The sequence below is a fragment of the Trachinotus anak genome, unplaced genomic scaffold, assembly GCF_046630095.1.
Source record: "Trachinotus anak isolate AG129_WGS33_773 ecotype Australia unplaced genomic scaffold, CSIRO_AGI_Tana_v1 ptg000028l, whole genome shotgun sequence".
Taxonomy (NCBI): Eukaryota; Metazoa; Chordata; class Actinopteri; order Carangiformes; family Carangidae; genus Trachinotus; species Trachinotus anak.
Window position 1 is genome coordinate 9,350,686 of NW_027273879.1, and position 26,617 is coordinate 9,377,302.

Here is a 26,617-nt window from a genome sequence, read left to right on the forward strand (position 1 = left end):
CAGTGTGTACAGTATTGCGGCTGCAGGAGAGGGATACAAAGAGAGGGGTGTAAAGAGGTGAGTCAGGAAAATGTTGAAATGTGAGGAGAGTGAAGGCTTGGAGGAACAGAGAGAAAGAGAAGTGCATAGTGTAAACAGAAAGACGTCAGAGCTGGTTTTCATCAGCAGACAGATACTGCTCTGACTGAACTGATATTGAGGACTTTAAGTGATTGTCATAGAAGTCAGACAAAAAGCCTTCATACAGTCTCATTCAAGAGTTATGTAATTAGGTTTGAGGGTTTCTTTAATGATGAATTAGGCCATGAACGGCACAGAGGTTTGTGAACTGAAAATTACTGCAGAAATCACAGTGGTCTAATGAGACCAACAGTGGCCTCCATAAAACCGGATAACTGAAGCAAGTTCAAGTGCACATTTGTTCTCCTCACTGCTAGAAATCCTAAGGTTTCTTTAAATAATAAAAAGAACAAAAACAAAACATATAAAACTAAAATATGTAAGTTTAGTTTTTAACAGTTCCAAAGAGGAGAGGAGACCCAATAAGTAAGTTCAGCAATTAAGCAAACAAAAACAAAGAATAACCGAGAAACAGTCAAGAAGTCAAGTTTCATTTTTTCTATAGACCTAAATCAAATTTTTTTGATATTTTAAACTATATCACACATATTACATATGTACATATCACATTAATTGGCTTGTTCATACATACATTCATACCTTCATCATCACTCATAGGCTATCACATCTATAATTCCACGGCAACCTCTTATGCTGAGGAAGATCATGCACTATGGTCAAAAGCTTCAGAACACCTGCTTAATGGACTGATTATAAACTATATTCATATCAGTATCGTTATCATTATAGCCTGTATGTTTTACAGTATGGTTTTTTATTTTATTTTATTAAATATTAGGCTGTTTAGGTAGAGGTAATAAGCCGTTTCAGGCTTGGTTATACTTCCCAGCATATTCATTTCTGTCATTATTTCTATGCAAGTTTAATTTGAACTTGTGCAAATAAATAAAACTGAAACTTAAAACTCAAAAGTCTCTGTATCATTGCAGCATTAGTTACATATACAACTACAGTTAGCCAACGTTATGTGTCCAGTGTAAACCCAGCTGTCTGAGCAGGGGCCTAAACGCCCGGTTTCACGTGCTGTGGGTCTCGTTTAGGGAGTGGTGGCACCAGGTGGGCCCCGCCGAACCGTGGCCTCGTTAACGCGCCACTATAATGAGGCCTCAAAGAGGGGCCAAATAATTGCAAATAAAACTACATGATGCAGAAAATAAAAAAAGAAATTAAACAGATGCGCGGGTTTTCGGGATCATTGATTTCGTCCTTTTAAAATGCTGAGAGTTGCAAAAAAAATTCCAACATTTCAAATAAAACAGCTTGTTACGAATGTGTAACACAGCCTGACTACAAATGATAATAACAATAATAATAATAAAACGACTAAACATTATAAATCAGTTTGTAGAAGAAACTTCAGCTGCCTTGTTATAAGAAGTAGTGTAATAATGCAGCAATAGAGCATTTTAAACACATGATATGACAAAATATCAGAAGCCTACTGTACACCTAAACTACAATTATTTAGGCTAAAGGAAAAAGAAAATATTGACTATTTATCCTTAGATTATAGCATTTAAAATCAGAACCATCCAGAAAAATGACAACAGTAAAAACAGTGATAAATTTGTCATGCTTTAATTAAAATAATTCTTTAGAAATTCATTATTTACATCTGCAATAATATTAATAACAGTATAAGAAAAAATAGTCACAGTTCGTACCAAACATCAGAACATCAGCATGACAACAAACTAAATGTATTTGAAGCAAAACAAATGTATTTCAAGCCTTGTTGGTTTTAGTAGCCAAATCACCCCCTCCGTCATCAGTCATTCTCTGAGTAAAATTGCATCGCTTCCCCATAAGTAATTCATCATTTACAATATGTACATATTGCTAAACAGATACATTAATTGTCTTTGAGGGGCATACGTGGGCATTTTGTTGTAATAGTGATTTAATGTGTCACCCTTTAGTCTATGAACACTACAGGAAAGCTCTTCAAATCGGAATTTACAGTGAGAACGAATCACAAAATTAATTTGCAAGCACACGCAGATAATGAAAATAATTAATTTGTGATGATAGGGCAGGATTCACAAGTAAAAAAAAAAACTAAAACATTGTAAACAAAAGCAGGCATAGTTCAGTATAAAGAAGTTGCATATCCCTACTCACTGAAACAGTGGAGTCAAGTTGCAGATGTGCGAGAAAGAAAGTCTTTGGCCAAAACAGCGTTAAAGAGCTCTATATACTGAAAATATGCACCTTGATGCGAGACGTCAGGCTGAGTCTCTGGAAACGGGCCCTGTGAGGAGTTCAGTGTTAGCAATGTGTAAACGCACATGAGTCAGAGTCAACCCTGGGAAATGGTGTCAGTACTGACAAATAAATAATGCAGAAGTAGGTGTGGTGGACCATGAGAGGGTGTAAAAATATGTGTTGCTGGTTTGTCAGCAGAGTCTCAAGTTCACATCCAGTTTTGACTTTCATGCCTTGGTCCGTGATCAGACGTGTCAGCTGATGTAAGGTCCTCCGCTGTCGGTCCGGGTCGAGTCTGTCCATGCAGCAGGGACTAGAGGTGGTCGTAGGCGGCTGCAGACGGTGGAGCTGTGCGGGAGGCCGAGCTGTAGTAGTAGGGAGAACCTGCGGGGGGAGACACAGATGGAGGAAGGTGTTGATGGTGGTGTTGGGGTTGGATCAGACTTTCTTTATCCATCTTATCTGAGGTTTTACAGCAGATGGTTGAGCTGGAAGTCTGAACAGCTTGGATTGTTTGTCCTGCAAGTGGATTGAGTCTGAATCTCTCTCTCGTGACTCTTGAGGAATCAAAAAGATAAGAGAAATGCGTGACTTTCCTTCTTTAACCAGGACATCTGAGTCTTGTTTTTCAAAATATCTATCTTTTTGTTGATGCAATTTTGGATCCCAGTTTTTAATTTTACCTCTGCATATCTGGCAGTGAGATAAATGCAAGTTCTTGCAATCATTACATCGCTGCATCGTCCATCCTGATTGTTGTGAGATTTATTCTTGAAGGCTTTTCTACTCTAGACTGCACCTCATTAGTTTGCCAACAAATGAATAAATGTGAATCTAAATGTAATGTATGAACAGAGATGGGAAAGAGAGTTTAAATTGTGGTGTCTGATTGCAAAATTGGTAAATGACTCCTTTGTTAATCGTCTCCTGTCTGATTTGTTATTGTTTTGCCTGCAACTTTTTATGCTGCAAAAGTGGCCCAACCTTAAACAGGTGCTGTTGTGAACTTGTTTGGTTAAATAAAGGTTAAATAGATTGAATAAATAAAACAAATATTAAAGCCATGTGAAGTAATGGTGTCCGCCAGGGGGAAATTATACGACATGTGACTGTGGGAATTTACACGCAACTTCCTGGCAGCCGCACACTGTCACGACAAAATGTTTGTGAATCATAAGCTCAGCACAAGTGAGTTCTTCTTCTGAGTTTATGCAGATACTCCTGAAAACCATGTTAAGTAATCTGTCTTTTATTGTGAAGGTCATGTTTGTTACCATCCAGTAAAACTAAATATATTCATAGATAAGGTGCTAGATGCATGAGGTTGTCAGCAGTAAACAAACACTGTCAGTCCTTACTCACTCAGTATACTGGAGTTGGTGAACCTCCAGGCTTCACTGTAGGAGGTGTAGGGCGAATGGCTGTAGGACTGACCAGTGTAGTCTGTACCTGCTGCAAGAGAGAGAGAGAAAAAACTTCATCAAACACTCACATCCCGCAGATAAAACACACCACAGCAACAAGGAAAAACATTCGTTATTAAAAGGAAGAGCTAAGTCATGGCCGAGGGCTCTGTGGAGTTGGGTTGTTTGTGTGTGTGCCAGCATCTGCTCAGCCTTAGCTCATAATTCACCAACAGTTAGTGCAGCCTGTAAACCATTAATCTGTGGTGCAGGTGGATGGCTGAGGGTAAAATCCCTCGGCCCAGTGGTGCGTGCATGCAGCTAGCCCTCTGCACCCTCTTTCCTCAGCACTCGGCCCCTCGCATCGTTCAGCCTCTGCCTTCCTCCTCCTCCTCCTCCTCCTCCTCCTCCTCCTCCGTCCTACACTTCCTGCTTTCAAGCACTCCTCTTTCTTTCTTTTCTCTTTTTTTAACATTCCAATATCTAATTGGTAATTATGTTGGCTGGAATGAATCCCTGAGCTCCCCAACTCCTCCTCCCCCTCCTTCTCCTGTCCTAACCCCCCCCCCCCTTTCACTCAGTAATTGTGTATCAACGCTTCCTCACAGCGAGCCCACCAGAAAAATAATAAATCAGACCCTCTCATTTCGCGCTTCGGAGGGCAGACTTCAAATAAAAAAGGTACATCACACACACACACACACACACACACACACACACACACACACAAACACTCTCACTCACACTCTCTCTCTCTCTCTCTCTCTCTCTCTATCTGGTCGTATGCAGGCATCTTGACATGGACACACATACACCGAAACCCACACAGACATGCACACACACACACACTCAGACACACACACAAAACCCACCACAAAGACCGCCTCCTCTTCGTTCATATCCAGACTTTACACCCCCTCCGCCCACCCCTGCATCTCCCTCGCGGGCCCCCTGGTTCCCATGGCAATGTGTGGTCAGAGGTGTCTGTGTGAGTTGGGGGGTGGGTGGGCAGCAGGGCGGAACCCCTAGCCTGGTCTCTGTACCCCCTGGGCCCGTGTGCACCGGCACACACACCCACACAGTTCACCACACTGGCACAGCTACTCATTAACTCAGCCTGTCTCCCTGTTAATCTACAAGCCTCCATCACGGCCTTTTCTTTCTCTTTATTCCCTTTCTTCCTGCCTTCATCCCCCTCCCTTCACTTTCTCTCTACTTGTTTGACTCATTCATTCGCTTTGGATTTTTAATTTATTCCTAATTCGGCTTTTGGCTTTTGAAAATTGTCTTAAATATTTTTGGTCATGTGTGGGTCCCTTACCTGCTACCATGCCTGTGATGGCAGAGGAGGAGTATCCAGTCTGGGCAGGGGAGGGGATGTGAGGTGGGTAACCTGGCAGGGTGGAGCTCACCATGTCACGCCCTGTAAACACACACCTTTACTGTCAATATGGAAATTAAATTCAGGTCATTATTTTACATTTGTTACAGCTACGAGATGCTTTAAAATTTTATTTTGCCGCAGAGTAAAATACACTGAATTGGATCTGAAGCAATGAGCTGATCAACAGATTAGTTGATCATCAGACTATTATTTGCAACAATTTCAATAAAGGGTTTATCACTTCAGTTTTTTTTTTTCTATAAGGAAAGATACCAAAAAAATGAATATTTTAGAGTTATGGATTGATAAGATTTCTAAATGAGTCAAACAGAAAATTCTTTTTTTTTTTTTTTTTTTTTACTATTTTTCTGATAATTCAAAGACCAAATGATTAATTAAAAAATTCATCAAATAAACAGCAGATTATGAAAATAATCATTAGTCGCTGAGTGCCACTTGCAAATACAAATGCTTTGTTATGAATATGAACATGAATAAGATGGATGCCTGCATTACCTGATATGACAGACTGACCGCTGAACTGCCCGTACACTGGTGCATGATGGGAGAATGAGTTGAATGCATTGGGGAAATGGTTGGAGCTGCAGCTGCTGCTGCTGACAGAAACAGGTTTCTGCAGCGCCTGCAGCTCCACGAACGCCAGGTTGGATGCTGCCATGTTTGGGGAGGGGCTTGTGCTGGTCACTTCTGGGGACATTTCCTGTTTTAGACAGAGCGGCAGGGACTGTAGGGGCTCTGAGGTGGTGACAGCCAGCGTGCAGCGAAGTGGGGCAGGTGGATGAGAAAATGGAAACAAATGGTGCACATGAGTGGGACTACAAACTTAGAAAGAAAACAAACTGAGTGACACGTGCAAAACAAACAAAGAGTGAGTGGTTTCAGGGTTGTGTAACAGTCTACAAGATGCTGATGCTAAGAATTAGCATGTTGAGGACTTCAACCTTGCGTCATGTGCTTGACAGGAGTCAAAGGCCATCATCTTCTAACATTAAGACTCTCACCAGTCACCATGGTGTAGCTCTGGTGCGCTGTCAGATTCCGTCCAATGGTGGAGCTGGATGTTGAGAGGCTGGTCTTGGTCTCGTCCAAGCTCCCGTTGATGAGGGACAGCGGGTACAAAGTCTGGGGATGACGAACAGGGATTAGCTATTGGAGAAAAGTGGAAGGAGCAAATGTGCATTTGTGCAAGTGAAAAAACAAAGGCAGATTTTTTTTTGTAATTTCCAATTCCAAATAGTTCAGAAAACAATCTGAAATGGAAATAAAATAAGCAAACAAAACCAGGTCATGTATATATTTATCCTTTTGAGCACTTTGTGTGTCCAGTTACCAGTGTTTCACTGTATATTGAACATTGCTTATTTGCTGTGTGCTGCTACCTGCTCTGTCTTGCTGCTGGAAGCTGAGCTGAATGAGTCCGGTGGGTAGTGGTGACGCTCAAACCCGCAATCCAGATGTTGCGAGGCTGCTGAGAAATTATCCACTCTCATCTGTTTCCTCGGGACACCCCCGCTGCCCTGAGAGTCCACGCTGTGCCGACAGCTGTCCTGATCACCTGTGAGACACCGAGGGGGACAGAGGAGAAATTCCTCAGGGCGGGATTCTGGCCTCAAAAATTCACCTGTTTCATTAGTAAATGTTCTAAAATGACTCTCAGCTTATTCCATCTTTTGACTTTACACTCATACTAACATCTATCCAAGATAACGTGGTTCACTTTCGTGCCAGTGGCCAATACAGAAGAAAGGGTGTCATGTTTTCGTAGAGGAGGATCATTTCTTTATGTGTGTGAATTGCCTTTAAGGGATGAATTATGTGTTTTGAACTGAACTCAACTGAATGAACACAACATGGCTCTTTGTTTGATGGCTCTTGGCCTGTTCTCACTTGTGACAGAGAAACTTGACCTTAATGGGAGCTATAAAGGTCAAATAAGTAAATAAAGCAAACTGTAGAGTGATAGGTGCTTTTCAGCTTTCAAAGACATGTCCTAAACTACACTAAACCTTAACCTGAAACAAAGTTGCCGGATATAAATGCTTGTATTTGGAAATTATTTCTGTGAGGTTTGCTTTTCAGCCACATTTGCCTCTGTCTTCTCTGTTTTGGTGGGAATAGTAACCGCCTCCTCCATCTGTCATGGTGATATATATATCTGATAGACTTGGTTCCAAGTACCACCACAACAAAACTAATTTGCACCGACATGTGGTGTCTCATTCGTTTGATCTAATTCTTACTGTCATCGTGGCTCCTCTTGCCCTCGGCGCTGGGATGGGGGATACCCAACAAGCCGCTGATGGAGTAGGTGGAGCCCAGGGAGTCCGACTGAGGAGATTCAGGAGGGGTGACAGCTGAACTGGGAACTGTGAGCGAGAGGAAAAACAAAAACAGACAGATTTGAGACAGAGAGCGGAAATGATGCTGTACATCTCAGCGGTCCTGTTACCACAAGGTCACGAGCTTAATCCTACAGAACAATGAACGCACTCTATCTTTAACCCTAATCCTTCAGCATCACATTATAATGCTTGTAGATATGGATGATGATACACAACCTTCACTGTGCATGTGTTTGTGAATGGTGCAGACTTACTTATGGTATGTCCTGGACTCAGGCCTTTTCCATCCAGAGGCAGATTGAACGGCTGCTGGACCTTTGTTCGGATTATTCTGAAACAAAAAACAACAATTTAACATTTAAAGTTACTTTAAAATGTTCTGTTTGGTGTAAATGCTGCCATAATGATAGCATGAGGGGACGTTCAGGACCATCAGAAATGTATAGCCTTAATTTAATGCAACGTCTTTGATGGGAAGATGCTGATTTCATAACCCCAATGCTGTACGTCTTCTCACTCATCCACCTTTCCTCTAACAGCCTGACTGCTGAGCCACAGCGGCTCTAACCTGATTACGTTCATAATTCAGTTTGTCACCTGTTAATGGAGCTCACGCTGGGGACTGTGTCGCCGTCGCACACTCCCTCTGCCAGCAGTCGGTCTCTGATTTCCCACGCAAACATGGTGGGGTTCTGCCTCTTGTATTCTGCAATCTTGTCCACAACTTTTGGGGTGGCCACCTTGGGCTTGGAGCCACCAATCACACCAGGCTTGATGCTACCTGTCTCATAGTAGCTGAAAAAAAGGAGGGTGTAAAGGACTTCTGCTTTAGGCGTAAACAGACTTCCAGAGGTCAAAGAACATGAGCAGGCGGATCAACAGTGACAGGAAGTTGAGTAAGGTGCTTGTTGGTGTACTTACCGTCCCAGGATCTTGCTGACGCAGCCATGGCTGACTCGGAGCTGCCGCGAGATGTCACAGGGCCGAACCCCCTGGTGGGCCATGTCCACAATGCGTTGCCGGATCACCTCCGGAAGTGGACGGCCATTAACAAACATTCCACCTAGTTGGTTAAGACCCCCATGACCTGGGGGAGGAGGGGGGATGAACACTCATAAATGTCATGGAACCTGAGACATGCCAACATCATCGCATTGCAACTAGAAAAGTCATACGCACCTGCGGGCACACACACACACACACACACACACACACACACACACACAGATACTCAGATATAGATACTCCTGCACTGCTCAAACAAACACACTCATCTTAGATGTGTGGACATCCACACAGAACCTCTGTCTAACAAATACATGTCATTGGCTAACCACAGGTAATGAGACAGTATTTTATCGTGTTGTTGCTGTAGCAATTTTATTTGCATTTTATTTGACATTTTACTTGGCTGAAAGTAAAGAAACTAAAATGTGCAGAGGAGAATTATTACATTTTTAATAAGACTGTGTGGAGAAGATTATGATATCCACATTCTGGAGTTGATTTTTTTAATTATTTATTTAAAATAGAGAGATAAAACAGGAACTTCTGATAACTTGGAAAAATATGATCAAATCATTCAAACGAAATTACACTCAAAAAGTATAAAACTACAAGGATGTGATATTATGCCCCTATTCGACTTTACCTCCAAACAGCAAAGCCCCAACCTCTAAAGTGATAACTGTTTGATTACTTACAGGTTCATTAGCTTGTTATAAAACAACACCTACTGTCTTACGCTCACAATTCTTATTGATATGGACCTAATTTGTTATGAAAGTTAAACAATGAGGCTCACTTAGTTTCACTGAATGGGAATTATTGAAATGAATGTAAATGACTTTTGTGAAGCACACTATATGCATCTTTTTATATAAAATACATGAATACAGTTTATTATTGTTGATATTATTATTATTATTATTATTATTATTATTATTATCACATTTTCAGAATCTTTTCTAGTAAATATTTGTGAGTATGGTATATATGCTAATTTCTATTCATGTACATATAGTTGCCTAAATCTTGTTTTTACAAGAGCCTATAAGTAACCAAAACTTTTTTAGATATGCCCTATCTCTATCAATAACTACATTTTAATGCATATAAATCTCGTAATTTATCATTTCTAATGTCGTTTTGATAGGATTATGTAGGTTATTTAAACGGATGTTGAAAATATTGTGACTTCAGTGTGTAACTGCAAAAAAATTTGATGAAAAAAAACAAAAACAAAACAAAACCCGACACTGTCAGCACGCTCCATGAATGTAGCTGTATGCTGTAAAACGACAGAGGAGCTTCACGCCTCAACTCTGCCAAAGCGGCTCCCGCAGAAAAACAACCGGTGCCCCCGGTAAACAGCAGCTCACAGAGCGGCCCGCCGCGGCGGAGCAGCGGCCTCCTCTATCCTCTCTGCGCGGTGGTGGCTCTGCAAGAACACCATTGCTTTTAATTTAACCCATTGAGCCACTTCTTCCTCTCAGCCTTTTCCCAGCTTTCATTTCCACATCAAACAGCGGCCGGACCAAGCGGAGGGAGGGGGGGAGGGAGGGGGGGAGGGAGGGGAGGAAAGAAGGGGAGCCTCTATTAACGCTGCCACCGGAGTGTGGAAAAAAATCTCCCCGCCAAGCTTCATCAACCTGCAGGATATTAAAGCGGAGGAGCCGGGGGGGTCACAGGGACGCGCACAGACATTGCGTGCACACCGAAAAACAAAGCAGATAGATAGATAGATGGATAGATAGAAGTGGCTCTGACCAGTGGAGGATTGTTCTCTAAGTGCCATCCAATTAACCTCCTCAATATCCCACACAACCAGAGGAAAATATCAATTCACCCCTTTAAGAGTTACAATGTGGGACGCCCCTCTCTCTCTCTCTCTCTCTCTCTCTCTCTCTCTGTGCCACTGTATATTTGTAAATAAAGATTTTCAGTGTTTCACAGCTAATATGTGGCTGAATGTGATTGACCTGCCTTTGGCTACATTGGAAACCATTCAGTTTTCCAGATATTAAGTCCGGCCAAACACTGTCCAGAAGCAACAAAACTTGGCATAGACGCTGTTTGCAAACATCACCTAACAAAGAGCAGGAACCAGCTGATACCCAGTATGGCAACACTTGACCTAGTCCCCACTGAGCCTTCAAAAGCAGTGTGCAAACATTTAATCCATGGTTTATGACACACTGCAATGTAGTTCTATTCTCAAATGTGTATTAATGTATCATACTTTAGAATTATAATGATACATCAGAGGGAAATCTGGATATTAAGTAGTTATCAATATGAAGGCAGATCATGACCGCTTAACAAAAAGATGCAGAGGTTTAAAAAACGAGTCTTATTTTCATGTCCTGTCAACGCCAGGGAATGTCAGACATGTCAACTTTAAACTGTTCAAGAAGCAGAACAGTCTGAGAGGACGGGTCCAGCTTGTGTTGTGTATTTACCTCTTCCAGTGTTGTTGGACATATCCCTGAGTTTTTGGTCCCTGCTCCACCAGCTGAACGTGATGCTCGGCTCCACGTTGTCCCAGTTAAAGTGTTTTTACTCCTCGTCCTGCCCCGTCTGGCATGAGTGTGCTGCTGAGTGCACCTGCGCTGCAGGAGGACACAGGGGTATATGTGTGAAGTTGGCTGTTTGTCTGATGTGATGCCTCTGAGCTCATACAGAGCAAATACTCAGCTGGTGTTCTCTGTGGCACTCTGGGTGTCTTCATTAATATCTACAGAGATGCTGGGTATTGCCTTTAAATTACTGCCTTCAAAGAGCCAGGCTGTGGACAGCAGGAGGCCCGGTTGGCAGAGCATTAAAAATACTTTAACTGTGAGAAGTTGTGGAAGTCCACGTTTCTATTTTTGCATAAAAATGATGCAATTTAATAATCATTATTCTTAAAACATTTAAGACTTTCTTCCCCTGAGTCCAACCCAGATGGCTGCTCCCATTACACATAAAATTTCCCTTCATTAAGCGTTTTGTAATTAGGATTGACTGGCCTCATTAATCACCTTATAATTGTTATAACCAGTAGTGTATATCTTTTTGGCTCTTGAATAGGAAAACTGAGGAGTAATGAGAAATAGTTTTGATCTAAGTGGGGAAAGTAAAGTTATCATAGTTGGGATGAGAGTTTGAGGAGAGAGGATCACTCATCTGAACCGTGTTTCTTATTACTGAGTTTAACAAAATTACTTTTAAACAAAATCTGACATTAACCCTAATTTTAAAAAGCAAAAAAAAAAAAAAAAAAAAAAAAAAAAAGCAAGAGAACTGTCACCACAACGTATCAAATGGCCATAAATCAAAGGAAGTTTTTTTAAAGATCAGTGGCTGCTCCATTTTGGATTTGTTGGACAGAGTTGACATTAAAAAGAAAAACAAAGAAGACTGGTGGCTTTAAGAGATGTGACAGATTATTAGCGTCTTCATTCTTAACTAAAAGATGTTAAGTCTGCTGTAAATGTGGTGACTGGCAGCTGTTATTGCCAATATAAGCCACGATCACTCCATCTGCTCAGCAGAGTCTTTCCCACCTGAGGAATGAAGCGTGTGTTTTAAAGGACATGAAGCCCCACGAAGCTCACGGTCATAAAAAGCAAAACATTACGTTATAGAAAAGGAGACAGTGACATGATCATAAAAAATGGACAGACGCACAGACAGGACCTGCGGCAAATTGTCGGGAATAATATAAGATACTTGGTTTTTAAAAGGTAATCCGAGTGAAAAAGAATCACATTGTTGATTTGCATGTGTGTAACTGCTTAGTGCCAAAATTCAAAATGTCATGTAAGCGTGTCAGGTGTTGTCGTGTCCTGCTGGGTGGCACATTAAAATAAAGCAAGGACTCAGCAGACCCTCACACACTGTTACTCTGTGAGATGTGATGATTGACAACACAAGTTAAGGTGCAGTGTTTGGTTTGATTCCCACTTATTTTGGTTTGTGGCTAATAACATTTGCACTGTGGTAAGATTAGGAATAAATCCCGCTGTGCTGTTGCCAGGTTCAATTAAGTTTCGTCTTTTGATGTTTGTGTGAGGATTTACTTATTTGACACTAATTCGTTTAATTGAAAGCACATTTGAAATTTCAGTGAAACTTAATTTTCTTTTTTTCAAAATTTTATGTTGAATATAAAAGTGTATCATGAATGTTCGCATGATGTGATTTGAAAAAAAAAAAAATCTCCAGAAACCTAAATATTTTAATTTCACACTTTAGGTATCTCTAAATCATTGATATGATACAAAAATAAAAATATATAGTAAAAATCTTATTTTTTAAAAAAATTACACATTTTTAAATGCGAAGAAAATTATTTTAGGCTACTTCTTAATTGGCTGCAACAAAATAATATAATTATATAATTCTCCTAATAACGTAACAATATAACTCTGATGGACTCATCAATGAATCACACTGAGAATTGAGTGAAGGATTGAAAACAAAGAAACTTCTTGCATTTCCATGATTTCAAAGTGGAATAATGTGGCTCTGAGTATAATGTAATTAACATTTTTACCGTTTTAACTTTTACTTGTGAATGAATGGTTTGCCCCTGTTAATAATAACTGATAACTATAGTTAACATGGAGATTTACACATTAAATTCCCGCAGGATTTTTCCACTTGGCCTCGGTGTTGCAGAAATTAGTTTACCGTCTGTTATATTATCTCTTCTTCTTTTTGCATTTTAAAATGACGGCTTGTGTCTTGCGAGTTTTTCTGCTTTCCGTTGAACCGTTTCCGTTTTACTCTGAAGATGAATCACTCAACTTTAGTTGCATATTGTGTATATCGGTCACAGTCCACCCCCTGAGAAGACCAGTGGTTTGCGCATGTTTTACAACGTGTTGTGATTGTTTGCATTGAAATGCAGTTATCTACAGAGTTTAACTTGTTAGATGAGAGAAAAAAAAAAAAATGCAATAGGTCTAAATCAAAACTACAGCCTGTAAACTCTCATAGTGGGCCAAGCATACAGATACAGTACATGCATATTTATTATTTATCTACAGCCTCGGATTCACTCCTGAAAATTCACCAGCGGTATTTCATATTCAGGCAGGCTACTTTTTCTGCACTGAGGACTGTCACCATATTAAGACCGGTTCTTCTAATTCTACTACAAACTTTAAGCTTATCTGGACCTGCCTCGCATCCTTATACCGTAATTATATATATATACAAAAACTGGTCTCATTAATTCTGTCTCATTTTTCTATGTATCACCAGGCAGAGCGATTATGAGCAGACAGCGCAGCCTGCTGCGTGTTGCAGAAGGTTTTTTGGTTTTGTTTTGTTTTTTTTCCCCCGTTTGTTGTTTTGATCATTGAAATCTCTGTTTCAGCTCGTTGTCTTCAGGACTGCGGATCATGAGGCTATTACCGCCAGACACCATGTAAAACAGCTGGATCACAGTGGACACTTTCAATGAGCGCTTACCTTTCACCGATGGAGCTCAAAAATAAGAAAAAAAAAAAGAAAAACCAAACGTCCCCCAGCAGATATTCTGATATTATCCAAACGGCGGGACTCTCTGGTAGTGTGACACGGCGTGCGTCCGTCCGGGCGGTTGTGTTGTGTTGCGTTGTGTTGTGTGTGCGCAGCCAACACTCAGCCAGGTTTTATCCAACCGGGGTTGCGCAGAGGACGGAGCCACGCAGCCATTGGAGGAGGAGGAGGTAGAGAGAGAGAGGAGGAGGTGTGGTTCTGTGGAGAGGAAAGACCCCCCCCCCCCCCCCCCCAGGACGACTGACCCTGTGTTTTGATGGCACTGGGCGACTGTACGGAAACACTTGTCACGGAGACGGCTTGTTTCCATCCACCTCCAGCGACGGCCCCGCTTTGATGAGACCGTTTCCGAGGGTCCGAGCCCGGAGTCCACACACAGTTCAGTGCCTGATCTGCTGCGATCCGCCACAGGTTGTCCCCGTCAGGTAGACTGACACCTGACTGAGGGACGGGCCCGCGATGTGCTCATTTCGCAGGCCTGCTTTTCTGTTGAACACTTCAATAAAATCACTACAGGAAGAAAATCAGTCTTTGGTCCCAAACTTCATCGGTAAACTTTTCCAAGTTTGTCCAACTGATACAGATTTAAATCGCCTTCAGTCCTGTAAATCTAGATTGATATGATCAATATCCCCCAGTTGCTTAAATGTTGTGAATTCTATCTGAGGAGGCATTTTGTCATATAAATATATATATTTCATTTGTTATATGTTTGTGTTCACATCTGTCTTTCGCTCAAATAAAACATCTGGAATCATGAAATAACCAGCCTGAATCTCCAGTCATTTAACGGACGCATCTTTTTGTAAAGTTTGGGCTTTATTTTATTTTGTGTTTTTCTAATAAGACTAATTGTTGGTTAAAGCCTTAAAAATCACTTTTGATGGAATCTGTCGAAGCTCCTCTTGCTCTTTTCCTTCAATTCATCTTTAAACTTGAGTTTCCTCTAAAGCAGGACACACGGTGAGTCTTTCTGTCTCCGTTGGACAAACAATAATAAAAATCAAATAAACACGAATTTGCACACGCAGATTGGGGTATGGGGAATGGGATAAGTAAAAAGGATTTTTTTTTTTTAAAGAAAAAGAAAATCATTGTCGTCTAAAGAAACTGAAATTGTGGTTTTCTTCAGAGCCTCCAGCTCCTCTCAGTGTTGCTCACCTGTGCATCCTGTCATTTATTTCCCAGCCTGAACAGGACGCAGGGTGGACGCTGGGGTGTGGGGAACAGTTTTCTGTGTGGAGGTGTTTTTGCATGGATGAAAATGACTTGAAGCCTCTGGGAAGCGCAGTGAGTTGACTCTGAAACAGGCCCTGTATACGCGTGATGTCACACCAGGGTGCCAGGACCCCCCACCCCCCACCCCACCCCACCCCACACACACACACGCACACACACACACACACCAGTTACAGCGCTGCTAATGTTGTTCTCACAAGCCTGTAAAACAAACTCAACACCTCCAACGACAGACATCCATGGCACCTTGTCCCCTGTCTGATAAAAGCAGCTTCATCCAACCATATGGAGCTTTTCCTTAAAGGGAAACTGATCTATTTCACATGGGAGAAATTCAGATGCAATTTTTTTTTAATGAAGTGCTTCGCTTCGTGTGTAAATCTGTGAAAATTAATAAATAGTTTAAATAAATGTGTTCAGTTTCAGGGACAGGTTTTTCCAGCCAGAAAATGGAAGAGAAAAATACTGGTATGGGCAACTTCAGCGCTTATCTGGTCCGTTTGTGATTGAAGTCTTTTATTCCCCGTCTTTTAAAAGCTCTGACTCTACATCAGTGCCGCTGCAGAACAATGGGACGAGTGTTTTTAAATAAATAAAACCGTCAGGAGACTAAAGGGAATCATAACATCGGTTGGAAACAGAGACTGTCCTCTGTAAAGTGACCAGAGCGCAGAGAAAATGACAAAGTGCCTGGAGGGAGAAGTGGCAGAGGAGAGAGGCAGAGGTTACAGAGAGTTTAACAAGGGATTAAAACTCACAGATTGGTATCTATCGCGATGATACCGTGAATTAAAATAGCTCCTAATTATACGGGTCCACTCGCCAAGGGGCAGAATCCATACACGCCCTAAATCCGGGCTCTCATAAAGCACGATATTAAGAAACAATCTAAAAGTAATGATGTGAGACCTGCAACTGTATAGGATCTGAGGCGTCCTCATATTAACTCCCAAAGAGGGTCCTCTCTCTCGTTTTTCATGCGGGCTGTCAAATATCTCATCGGAGCTGAGCTACTCAGAAGATAAACAGCGGTTGTTCATTATAGTTGAGTGAGAGACGAGTTCTTGATCTCACCTGCAGCGACTCGCTGCTCTGACACCTGGCGAGGGGAGAGGATCCCACACACACTCCGACATGTTGTCCTGCCAGGCTGGACTCTGTCCCTGTCACTAAGTCTGCTGTCTAAACAAAATGTGGAAAAAAAAAAAAAAAAAAAAAGGTACTATCCTGATTTAAAAGATGTGGACGGTTGTTTTATCTTATTAAATAAGTATTTTTTAAATGTTTTTTTTTTTATTTTATTATGTAGCCTATGCCCACAGGCCGCTGACAAGGTGCCAGTTGGGAAACAAAATCCGGAAAATAATTAAAAATACATAAAGTTAAAAAAAAAAAAAAAAAGGTTTGATAAAATATTCTTTGCATGCTGGTTGATATTTGATTTATTTAAAAAATGAATTTTGATGCTAAACTATCCAACTCTATACCCGGTCAGAAAAGACACAGTTAGAAGCAGACGGCCTACAAGTGTTTATTCACGTATTCGCTGACAACTGCAACTCACCTGGAAACAGCCATAAGCGGAGGCGGCTGTATGAACGGATGATGAATTCACTTAATAAAGTTATGATTATTGACAAATAGCCTGCAGAAGCTATGACATGTTTAGGTCTTTTTTTTTTTTGTTATCGGGTGTGTCTTGTTGACGGCTGCTTCTCCGGATTTACTTCCCCCAGCAAAGTTTGTGTCTCCGCAAAAAAAAAAAAAAAAAAAAAAAAAAGGCAGCGTATAACCTGCGGCCACAGAGGTGAGGGTAAAAGGTCAGAGCAAACACTTCCGACTGCACTGATAAGAGGAAACATGCTCAACTACTAAACTACGTTTTTGGGACATTTTCTACGTGACTGAAACGGGAGCTGCCTATCCACGATACCTAATGCCATAGACTACACTGGAAACGAGAAATAAAGTCCAGTGGTTTCAGGTTATTTTATAGCAAAAGCCTTACTATACTTATATACAGAATAAACCATCACAGGGAATACAAGTAGGATAATAAAATGAAAAATGCACAGGGAATATGGGCTAAATACAGTCATTATAAGGGCACACCAAAGACAGTGCGCACATTGGAGTAATTTCACTGTGAGATCTATTGAAGGTACATTAATAACTCGGTGAGTGACTCGCACCAAACTCTTGAGGAGCTTTTTTTTTTTTTTTTTTTTTTTTACAAAACTTTTACTTGAAATAGGTTTCTCAGCAGTTCGGAGCATCTTTCATCCCTCACTCCGACTGCGCAGAGGTGTGACTGTCTGTCTGACTCGCTGAATGCTTCCCGGGGAAAAGCAGCCACTTAATGACAACTTTTATGAATCTGGGCGAGCAGGGCGCACGTCTCTTTGTGGTCAGCGAGTCGAGATGAGGCAGGTAATTAGGTCATAATAGCCGAAGAAACACCCCAGTATTGATGATCCCATTAGGGCGATGATTTTCCCAGTGCACAAGTGCTGAAACCCACGTTTTCTACCCTGATCTTGGTTAATATTACATGGAAAATAATTGTGTGTGTGTGTGTGTGTATATATATATATATATATATATATGTATGGTGAATGAGAGTCAGGAATTAAGATTACTCTTTAATTTTTTGTCCTCAGGTGCCCCACTATGTCACTGGGGGGTCTGGGAGGCAACATAGACACAATATATATTGAGTGAGTTCTGTTTAACTGTTTACCCAGAAAGCTGTGGACATCTGAATGTAACAGTGGTTTACAGCGTTGTCTATATGTTGCCATATTGGATCCAGTCATGTTTAGGTTTCGCGCCTCTCCTCCTCGCTGTTACTGTCTTGATGCATGTGTTTGCCAATAGCTTTTCAGCTTTCCCTCCCTCATCCTTTTCTCTCCAACCAGCCTTTACCATCTGTTTTGGCTCCCCTCCATTCTGTCCTCTCATCTTTTTCTCCTCATCTTCCTGTGTTTTGTGCACTGTCCATCCTCCCTCCAGCTTTGTCTGTCTTAGTCCAGCCCCATCCATTGTTCCCCCTGTGCCTCCCATTTCCGCTTTGGTGTTGCCCTCTGACCCCACACTCTGTCCTCCCTCTGTCCCTCCTGCTGATGCCCCCACCCCACCCTGGCCGGGACCCCAAATCTTCTTGTTCTTCTCTTGACTGCTCTCCCTTTAAGTTTTTTTTGGAGGGGGGGGCACTAATAACTGTTGCCAGCAAGCTCCACACAAAATCCCAGTGTGATTGCTATTGTGAGGCCTACAATGGCATACAGGCTGTAATGGCCATTAGCAACAGAAGGGCCTGGCCTGCGAGCAGTGTTTAGTTGTGTTTAGCCTGCATGAAATTTGAACTGGTGGTCTGATGTGAACTCTTCTAACCTTCAATCGATCAGCTACAAGTTTCTAATCTGGTCAGCCTCAGTTCCTATTGGTCTATCGCCGACCCTCTTCCTCGCTTCGCTTTGGATTCATCCTCTCTCCTAAAAGAGTGTAAAAGTGGAAGAATTGACCAAAATGTGCAGTCACTGCTTTAACGATTTACATGAATGAATTCAGCGTGGGTGATACAGGCCACAAACACACACACACGCACCCCCATGGACACACACTGGTAATTGCAGGAGACTTTGAGGATCAGAGTGACTGGTGAACCTTGTCTTCATGCCTGTCAGTCAGAAGTGGTTTCCACGGAGACGGGCATCACAAAGTTGGCAACTGGCTGCAATGTTATGAGGGATGTGGAGCCGAGTGTCCTCATGGGAACTCAGGTGCTCCTCCTGCAAGCAGAGAGACGGGCAACAGATTTAATCAAATGAATAGTCAAAGAGCCTCATTATCCACACAGCAGTTTGTAGCCGTAACGCAGAAAATACAAAAGCACAACTCTGTTATCAGCTGGAGTGAATGTCAGCGAGCAGACCAAAACACTTAGTGTCATCTTCGGCATCAGTGTCTTGTTTCTAATTAACTTGCTAAAGAGACTAAGAGAGAACAGGGCCAGTTTATGCAAGAGCGGGATTTTGCTATGTAAAAGTGTCTTTTAAATAAGATCTTCATCTATAATTGACTAAAATTAAAGGGTCATTTTAACCAAATTATATATACATGTTCTCACTTACCCCAAGAGACTGTTACTTCAGTTTCTAATGAAAGTGTTGACAATGCGGTCTGTGGATTATCCAGAGTAAAGTCTTGTTGTAAATTGGGTGAACTGGCCCTTTAATACACAGGGGAAAAAGTCTCCAGTTTACTTTTGACCTGTGACGTTGGGAATTAGCCTTTAGAAACAACACTTACATTAGTAACACTATGGCTGTAATTGTGTACTGTACCACAAAGAGTCTGTTACAGGGTTGTTTGACGAACAAAAGAGAAGCTAAACTTATAACCCAGACATTTTTGATCCAGTGAAGAAGAGGTTTAGCTGTGTGGTGGCAGCAAAAGTTGTTTTGATAGACACTTTTTACTGTGAAGCTACAAATAGTGAGGAGGGTAAGAGTAAAAGAGCAGTTAGGTTTGCAGCTTCCCCTGCAGCAGCTTTCACTGCAGCATATGCATATTTTCATACAGTCAGTTTTATATTCAATAGACTGATATAATGTAAGTGTGACCGACGTCGGTGTATTTGGCTGCCTGTGTTGTCAACAGACGATAAAGTGGAGAGAAATGTTAACATTGTAATGCTAACAGGCATTAAGAGGGACGGAGAGAGTGCCTGCAGATTTACTGCTGTGATGTCCCACTGATGCGTCGTGTTTGACGATTACGGATAGCCCAGGGTAATAGCAATGTAATTAGGCCTTTACTGTCGTGTAATTCTCCGTCAAGCACATTGTCAATATCTTGGTTGATGAGGTTGAAAGTGAGATTGGAATCCAGTGACCCGGGCCAGCCGCCGTAATAACGACAGACACACACACAGACACACACACACAGACACACACACACACACACACACACACACACACACACAGGCAGAGTGCTTGTAATGCAGTGCTGCTGCTGTGATATTTGCTTTTGTCCCAGTGTTGATCTAAGCTGACATTATGCTGTATGGCCCTGATCGCTGTTTGTCTGAGTGTTACATTTGTCATCTGTGGGAGGGCAAACGAGGGATCAGGGGGACTGGAGAGCAAAGTGAGAGAGGGAGGGAGGGATGGGATGGTCTGGCAGGTGAAGCAGGGAGGGATAGAGAGTGAATGAGAGAGAGAGAGAGAGAGAGGGGGGGGTGCAGTGGGGGGTGTATGTGCTCATCTCTCGTGTGTCAGTTGCAGATCTGCTGGTGCGGAAGCAGATCTTTTCCCTCAGTGACTCTATTAATTTACCTCATTTATCTTAACCAACCCCCCCCCCCCCTCCCCCCAATAAATACTGGAGACCTCAGTCCATGTGTATGTGTGTTTGTGTGTGTGTGTGTGTGTGTGTGTGTGAGTGCGCGTGCGCATGTGTACAACCATACGTGTGTGTGTGTGTGTGTGTGTGTGTGTGTGATGGAATAAAAACACAGCAGCTCCCCTTTCTATTCCCAGAGGACAAATCCGTGGCGGAAAAACTCATTTTCCTGCAAATAGTTTGTCAGCCAAGCTAGGAGGAGTGATAAATTATCACAGACGTTAGGTGAAGGAGGGTGACTGGAAGAAGAGGAAAGCCCTCTCTCTCTCTCTCTCTCTCTCTCTCTCACTCTTTCTCTCTCTAAGTCACACACAAACACATGCTCCTTTCTTTCATCCTCACTCTTTCCTAAAAAAAAAACAACTCCCCCCTCAGTCATTTCTATTTACCTGTGATTCCTCTCATCCTGCATCTTAGATTCCAGCTCTGATCACAACAGGATACATGCATTTCACATGCATACCCTCTCACAGATACACACTAACACATGCCGTATGTGCACACACACACACACACACAGTACGTAGTGCGAGTTGGAATTGGGAAAATGTGGTCGCCCCTACAACTCAAGTGTGACTCCCCCATTCCAAATGATAAATTGATGGCCAGAAAAATGGATTTGTTTTCAACTAGTAACACATCAAAGAAATAATAATTCTGTGTGGGGAAGAGTGGCGGGATGATGAATGGGGTGGACAGCTGGATCACAATGGAGTGAGTGAGTGAGAAAGAGAGAGAGAGACATGAAGGAGTAGGATGTGAGAGAGCAACTGCAAAATCAACACGCAAACAAAACACTGTCAGACAGCTGCAATGGTTTTGTACTGTATGTTTCTGAACAGCCCAACTCTGGGTTGACATGCCTCTAATCCCAGTCTCAACTGGCCAAAGCACCTATATGTGATTGTTGGACATCTCACTGCAAAAGCTTGGACATAATTCTCTTGCTTTAACAAGAGAATATACAAGAGTATTATGAGGTCTGTACTAAGGTAAGCTGCTGGTTGGGGTTGAACTGTGCAGGCCAGTCAACCAAACTGAGACAACTGTTTCTGTATGGACCTGGCTTTGTGCACGTTGGCATATTGTTGTGTTGAAAGAGAAAAACACCTTCCCAAACTGTTGCCATGATGTCAGAAGCACATTATTATGCTTTATTGTAATTTTTTTTTCAGTTATCATCAATTATAATCCTTTAAAACCAGAGGGTCTTTTCTATTTGTTATTTTTGCGCCATGATTTGCAGTTGGTAGAAGATTTTTTTAAACAGAATTTTTTTTTCCCCCTGCTATAATTCAACTTAGATTAAGAGAATTATGACTAATTATAACTAAGAATTATGTGTCAAACAGTGGTTAAGGTACAGTAAGTTTTTTACACCTGGAAGTCAGTGCAAAAATTGTCTGTTTGCCAGACTGAACCAAACCTGTTATACGACAGAACCAACACGTTCTTTGTTTTTCTATGACACGTGTGGCGAAGCACATTTCGGGCAGATTTCTTCACCAGGCTTTTCAATCAGTTTTTTGATGCTAACTTTAACTTTATTTTTCATCATTTCCCTTATTGAGTTTTTGTTTAGACAGCTCTGTGTCTGAGTGTCACCAGTTGTTACATGTGTTAATGCACTATACAATCCAGTGACACGTTTGCTTTTTGCTATTTAAATGCCAAATATGGACAACCCAGAGTAAAGCGCTGCGGTATCTGCTCTTCTACTGAACTATGCTATCATTTCCCAGTTTAAGAAAACAGCATAATCCATAATTCCAAAAGAGTTTTTTGAATTCAAAATAAAGAGACCAGAAAAAACTGCGTACACCTTTGGGAAATCATAAGCAGAGCCTCCAGTGGACAGTGTGTGATGACTGAAGCTTAGAGCAGCAGTCCAGCAGGTGTCCCTAGAGCTGAAGATACTTTATGCAACAGAGAAATGAATTGCTTCACTTATCCTCAGTTGACCATAGTGATCACGGATGCAAAAAAACAGATGATTGAAACAATGCTTCGACAGCCAAGTGAAAGAAAGGTCCAGGTAAAAGAAGTTTGATCAGAATTTAATGGTGTCATGAAATATATATATATATATATATATATATATATATATATATATATATATATATATATATATACACACACACACACATATATGCAGTATCTATATTTTTTACTTTGATATTTATTTGAGATAATATGACCGAAATGTTGCTTCTCACCAAGTATCACTTTTATGCATATGTGTGAAAATGATCTAGTTAAACTTAATGCAACATCATTATCGCATCATTACAGATGAAATTGATTTTTAAGAACCCCTTAAACATACTCCTGACACTGAAGGACCACTAAATCATATTCTGTTTAGTTTGTAGAAAGTTTGCAAAATGGGTGAGATGGTGAGTGGTTCAATTACAAACTACAAACTCCTACCACTACAAGAGAAAGTATGAAGTGTGTTACATATAATTCAATATAGTCACTAGCCTACTTGTATCACAACAAAGTATTTAAACAAGAACAATCCCTACAAGGCTATAAGAAACAAATTCTCACGCAAAATGTGTGACAGGTTCTACTAAAAGTAACTTGTAAACACAAGGTGATCTGCAAACATGAATATTCTCCTTATAAATCTTAAATCAAACTCCGTATATTTCCCCCGTCTGTTGGCTACATCTGAGTCACTTGAAAACCATCAATCTTCTTATGTCACAGGTGACTTGTCTGATTACTACCAACCCTGTTTTCCAGATATTTCTTGTATTCAATAAAAGCTTTAAATGTCACAGATGTTTGCAGGATCTTCATGCAAGATTTAACATCCACATTCACAGATGCTGTTGTTAATGCTTGTTTTTTTTTTTTTTTTTTTTTAATGCTGCTAATTCTGAATCAAGAAAAACAATTTCCAAGGTAGAAATATCAATATTTCAGCATTTCTCAAGCATACCTGTCAGTGATTTTAAACAACAATCAGACACTGAGTAGCTACTGTATTGATTAGCAGAAGAAAAACAACAGGTACAATTCAAAATCTCTTTCTGGATGAATTAAGAGATGCATTTTCCCTACTAACCTAAAATTCATCTTTATTTCTTTGTCTTTCAACTCATCCACAGCTGCAATCCTCCCACTCAGCTCTTTCCCCACTCAAGTAGTCATCTCACTCTGGTAATAACCGTTAAGATCACATCATCATAATCATCGTCGTTATCATCATTGTCTCTGGCCCCGGCACAGTTGCAATCAGAGCTAGAGCCAGAAATAACACAATTGCATCCATATATTCACACAGTATTCAGGCAGTTATTTGGACTGGCACTGAGCATAGCGGATCGTTAAATGTAAGAGGTGTTCTTCCCACTCGTTTGCTCTCTTCCCTCCAGGTTTCTAAAACGGATCCTGTGCGATGTCTATACCCAATGTGTGTGTTTTCATTCCGCTCATTTTTTTCCCCGACCATATCTTACTTTTATTCTTTTTATCGCCACCCAGCCCTCCACCTCCCCACACTCTCTTCTCTCCCTTCGTAGTGATTGATGGAGTTAGGCAACAGAGCACAGAGCAACGTGTGGCCAACAGTCCAAGACAGCCTGCATCAGAGAAAAAAAGAGAGGTTGGTGTGGAGAGGAGGAGGAGGAGGAGGGGGGTGGGGATTAAACGAAAATAGAGGTAAAAGGAAGGGAAGGAAAGAGGAAGGGAACAGGGAGTTGGAGAGGGAGGGTGTGTGTGAGAGAAGGGGAGGGAGGAAGAGGGAGAGGAGTGTATGAGAGAGAGAGAGAGAGAGAGAGAGAGAGGGGGGAGCTCAGCTGAAAGCCACAGACTTAATTCTATGCATCATTAAGCAGTCTCACTCAATGCAACATCCCCTATACATCATCCACGCTCAGTAAACACAACGATGACATTACATTAGCAACTGCAAATGAATTTTCTTTTTAGAAGGAAATTGAGAATACTCTTTCTCTCCCTCTCTTTTACACTCTCTGGCACCCACAAAGCTCAAGCGCGGGGCCATAAAAGGCAGGGAGATATCAACAAAATAAAAACACAAACAATATTTCCCTTTCCCTCTCTGGCACACACTGGCTCAGTTTTGCCTGACAGAAGAGTGCAGACTTGTGCACAAATACGCAGCTCTCTTATGCATCCTCCTGAAATGCATTTATAATATGAAGCCAACATCATAACCATAAACCTTTAATTCAGGCTGCTGCAGGAAATGTACGATGTTGTATTTAAAGATAAGGCATCCCTGGTACTCGGGAAGCTGGTTGTGTTGCTTACTGTGATATCACTCAATTTGTTCTCAGTTTGTTATTGGAGCAGCTGTTCCTAAGTTAGCCTACTTATAATGTTAGCATTTACAAAGTGGTGTCTACACATCACTATAGTAAAAAGGCTTCACCACACAAACTAGTTCATACATAGAGATGTCTTGTTATTAAATATTTACACTGACTAGCTGCAATGTGTAACTGTTGCATTGCTAACAGAGCCAACTGACCTGCTAACGTTAGCTTGCTAAAGTATTACCCGTTTAGATTGATGGTAAACTGGGTAATGTGGTCGACACGGCACTTGATCTAAATGTTTAATGTTTAATAACAATGTAAATTGAAAACCCACCTGTTTTCTGGTGACCAGATTAAAGCTAGTGCAAAGCAACATAGGCACACACCAAGATATACATGTTTAATAATTTGTCAACATTGACAAGCTACACATCGTTAGCTTAGATACACTCTCCGTAATTAAACAGCTAACAATGAGTACATAAGTATGATTCATTCAGATTTACCGCCACCAACATGGCGCCTCCCTACCTGAGAAGAGTTCATCAAGTCCGATAGTCTGTCCAGTCCTCGATTATTGATTATTCCTTTTGTCCATAAGCGTCCACAAATTAAGAGAATAAAACGGTGTTTTCATAAAGGTATTCCAAGTTGTGATTATTTTCATGGGAAGTCCATCTTTTTTTTCTGTCATCTCTTTCCAACATGAAAATATTTGTTTTCAAGTTCCGGCTTGTTTTGTTAGTTTACTTTCTACAAACCGGAAGCGTCCCCACGATGTGCCCTTGAATGTTCACCCCGGGAGGGTCAGGTGAGCACAGCCAGCGCACCTATCTGAAAACTGTGGTTTTAACAGAGACAGTGAAGAAAGTGATTGTCTCTAAATATAATTTATAAACTTATAAGAGACTTGAAACCATGGATTAAAAGTTAAAACTTAATTAATTGTGTTTCTTTGCTTAATAATACTATTATTGTTATTATTATTTAAATGTTTTGGGAGGGGAAAAAATAGAGTATTATTAGACCTCTACTGGGTTGTTCAGATAATAAACTAGCAGATAAAAACAAGTGGCAAATCTGGTGCAATTTTGTCCTGAAGCTGTATACAGTCTACGTACTGTATGTAGTGTTGTATTGTTATGTTTTGAGCACGCCCACTTAGGAGACAGGAAATGTATTTTTTCATACCAGTGGCCCTACTTCTAATGCATCATCTTTATTATAGGACAGTTACTCTTTCATTTCTGAAGAAAATCTGATTAGCCTAAAATTAGAATAAGAGGAGAATAATTATGAAATTAGAATTAGAACAGAAAAAATATTAAATGAAGGAGATTAAATAGAACATTTAAAATGCTGATATGTTTTGCCTTAAGGTGAAGGCCCTAATGCTACCACCTAAATTACATTAGCTTAATGAGATATTGTTTCCCTCTCACACTTAACTGCAGAAATGATGCTAACACTCAAAGGGTATTTCTTCATGTATGTACATCTAAGCAAAACAGAGTCATACCTACATTTATAGGGGACTGTCTTTTGACTTAAATATATCTCTTCATTGCTTTTCTTTAGTTATTATGTAGCTCGTGATACTACAGACACTGCCTGCTTACATTAAAGTCTTAACTTGCTAAGACACTCTTT

At 41.1% G+C, this 26,617-nt stretch overlaps 1 protein-coding gene across 7 annotated transcripts; it reads right to left on the reverse strand.

Moving 5' to 3' along the window:
* Nucleotides 1–1,703: 1,703 nt before the first annotated feature.
* pax8 (paired box 8) lies at nucleotides 1,704–14,739 on the reverse strand. 7 transcript variants are annotated; one of them, XM_071466746.1, is made up of 12 exons: nucleotides 13,959–14,739; nucleotides 10,958–11,102; nucleotides 8,418–8,583; nucleotides 8,094–8,291; nucleotides 7,751–7,827; nucleotides 7,395–7,520; nucleotides 6,534–6,709; nucleotides 6,156–6,300; nucleotides 5,650–5,889; nucleotides 5,071–5,172; nucleotides 3,709–3,798; nucleotides 1,704–2,730 (listed from the first exon to the last, which is right to left on the reverse strand). In XM_071466746.1, the coding sequence occupies exons 2-12, from the start codon at nucleotides 10,977–10,979 to the stop codon at nucleotides 2,660–2,662; spliced, it is 1,413 nt and encodes a 470-aa protein (XP_071322847.1). In that variant the 5' UTR covers nucleotides 10,980–11,102; nucleotides 13,959–14,739; the 3' UTR covers nucleotides 1,704–2,659. The 7 variants fall into 7 exon arrangements, with proteins under 7 accessions (XP_071322847.1, XP_071322849.1, XP_071322846.1 ...); XM_071466748.1 differs by having other exon boundaries at nucleotides 8,418–8,559; nucleotides 10,958–11,107; XM_071466745.1 differs by having other exon boundaries at nucleotides 10,958–11,107.
* Nucleotides 14,740–26,617: the final 11,878 nt, after the last annotated feature.

Excerpts from the sequence above, each read along its gene's own strand:
- pax8 (XM_071466746.1), bottom strand. The coding sequence starts at position 10,979 with ATGTCCAACAACACTGGAAGAG. Across the intron at positions 7,828-8,093 it reads AGCGTGAGCTCCATTAACAG|AATAATCCGAACAAAGGTCC; the intron begins GTGACAAACTGA and ends TTTTTGTTTCAG. Across the intron at positions 2,731-3,708 it reads CACCAACTCCAGTATACTGA|GTTCTCCCTACTACTACAGC; the intron begins GTGAGTAAGGAC and ends CTCCCCCCGCAG.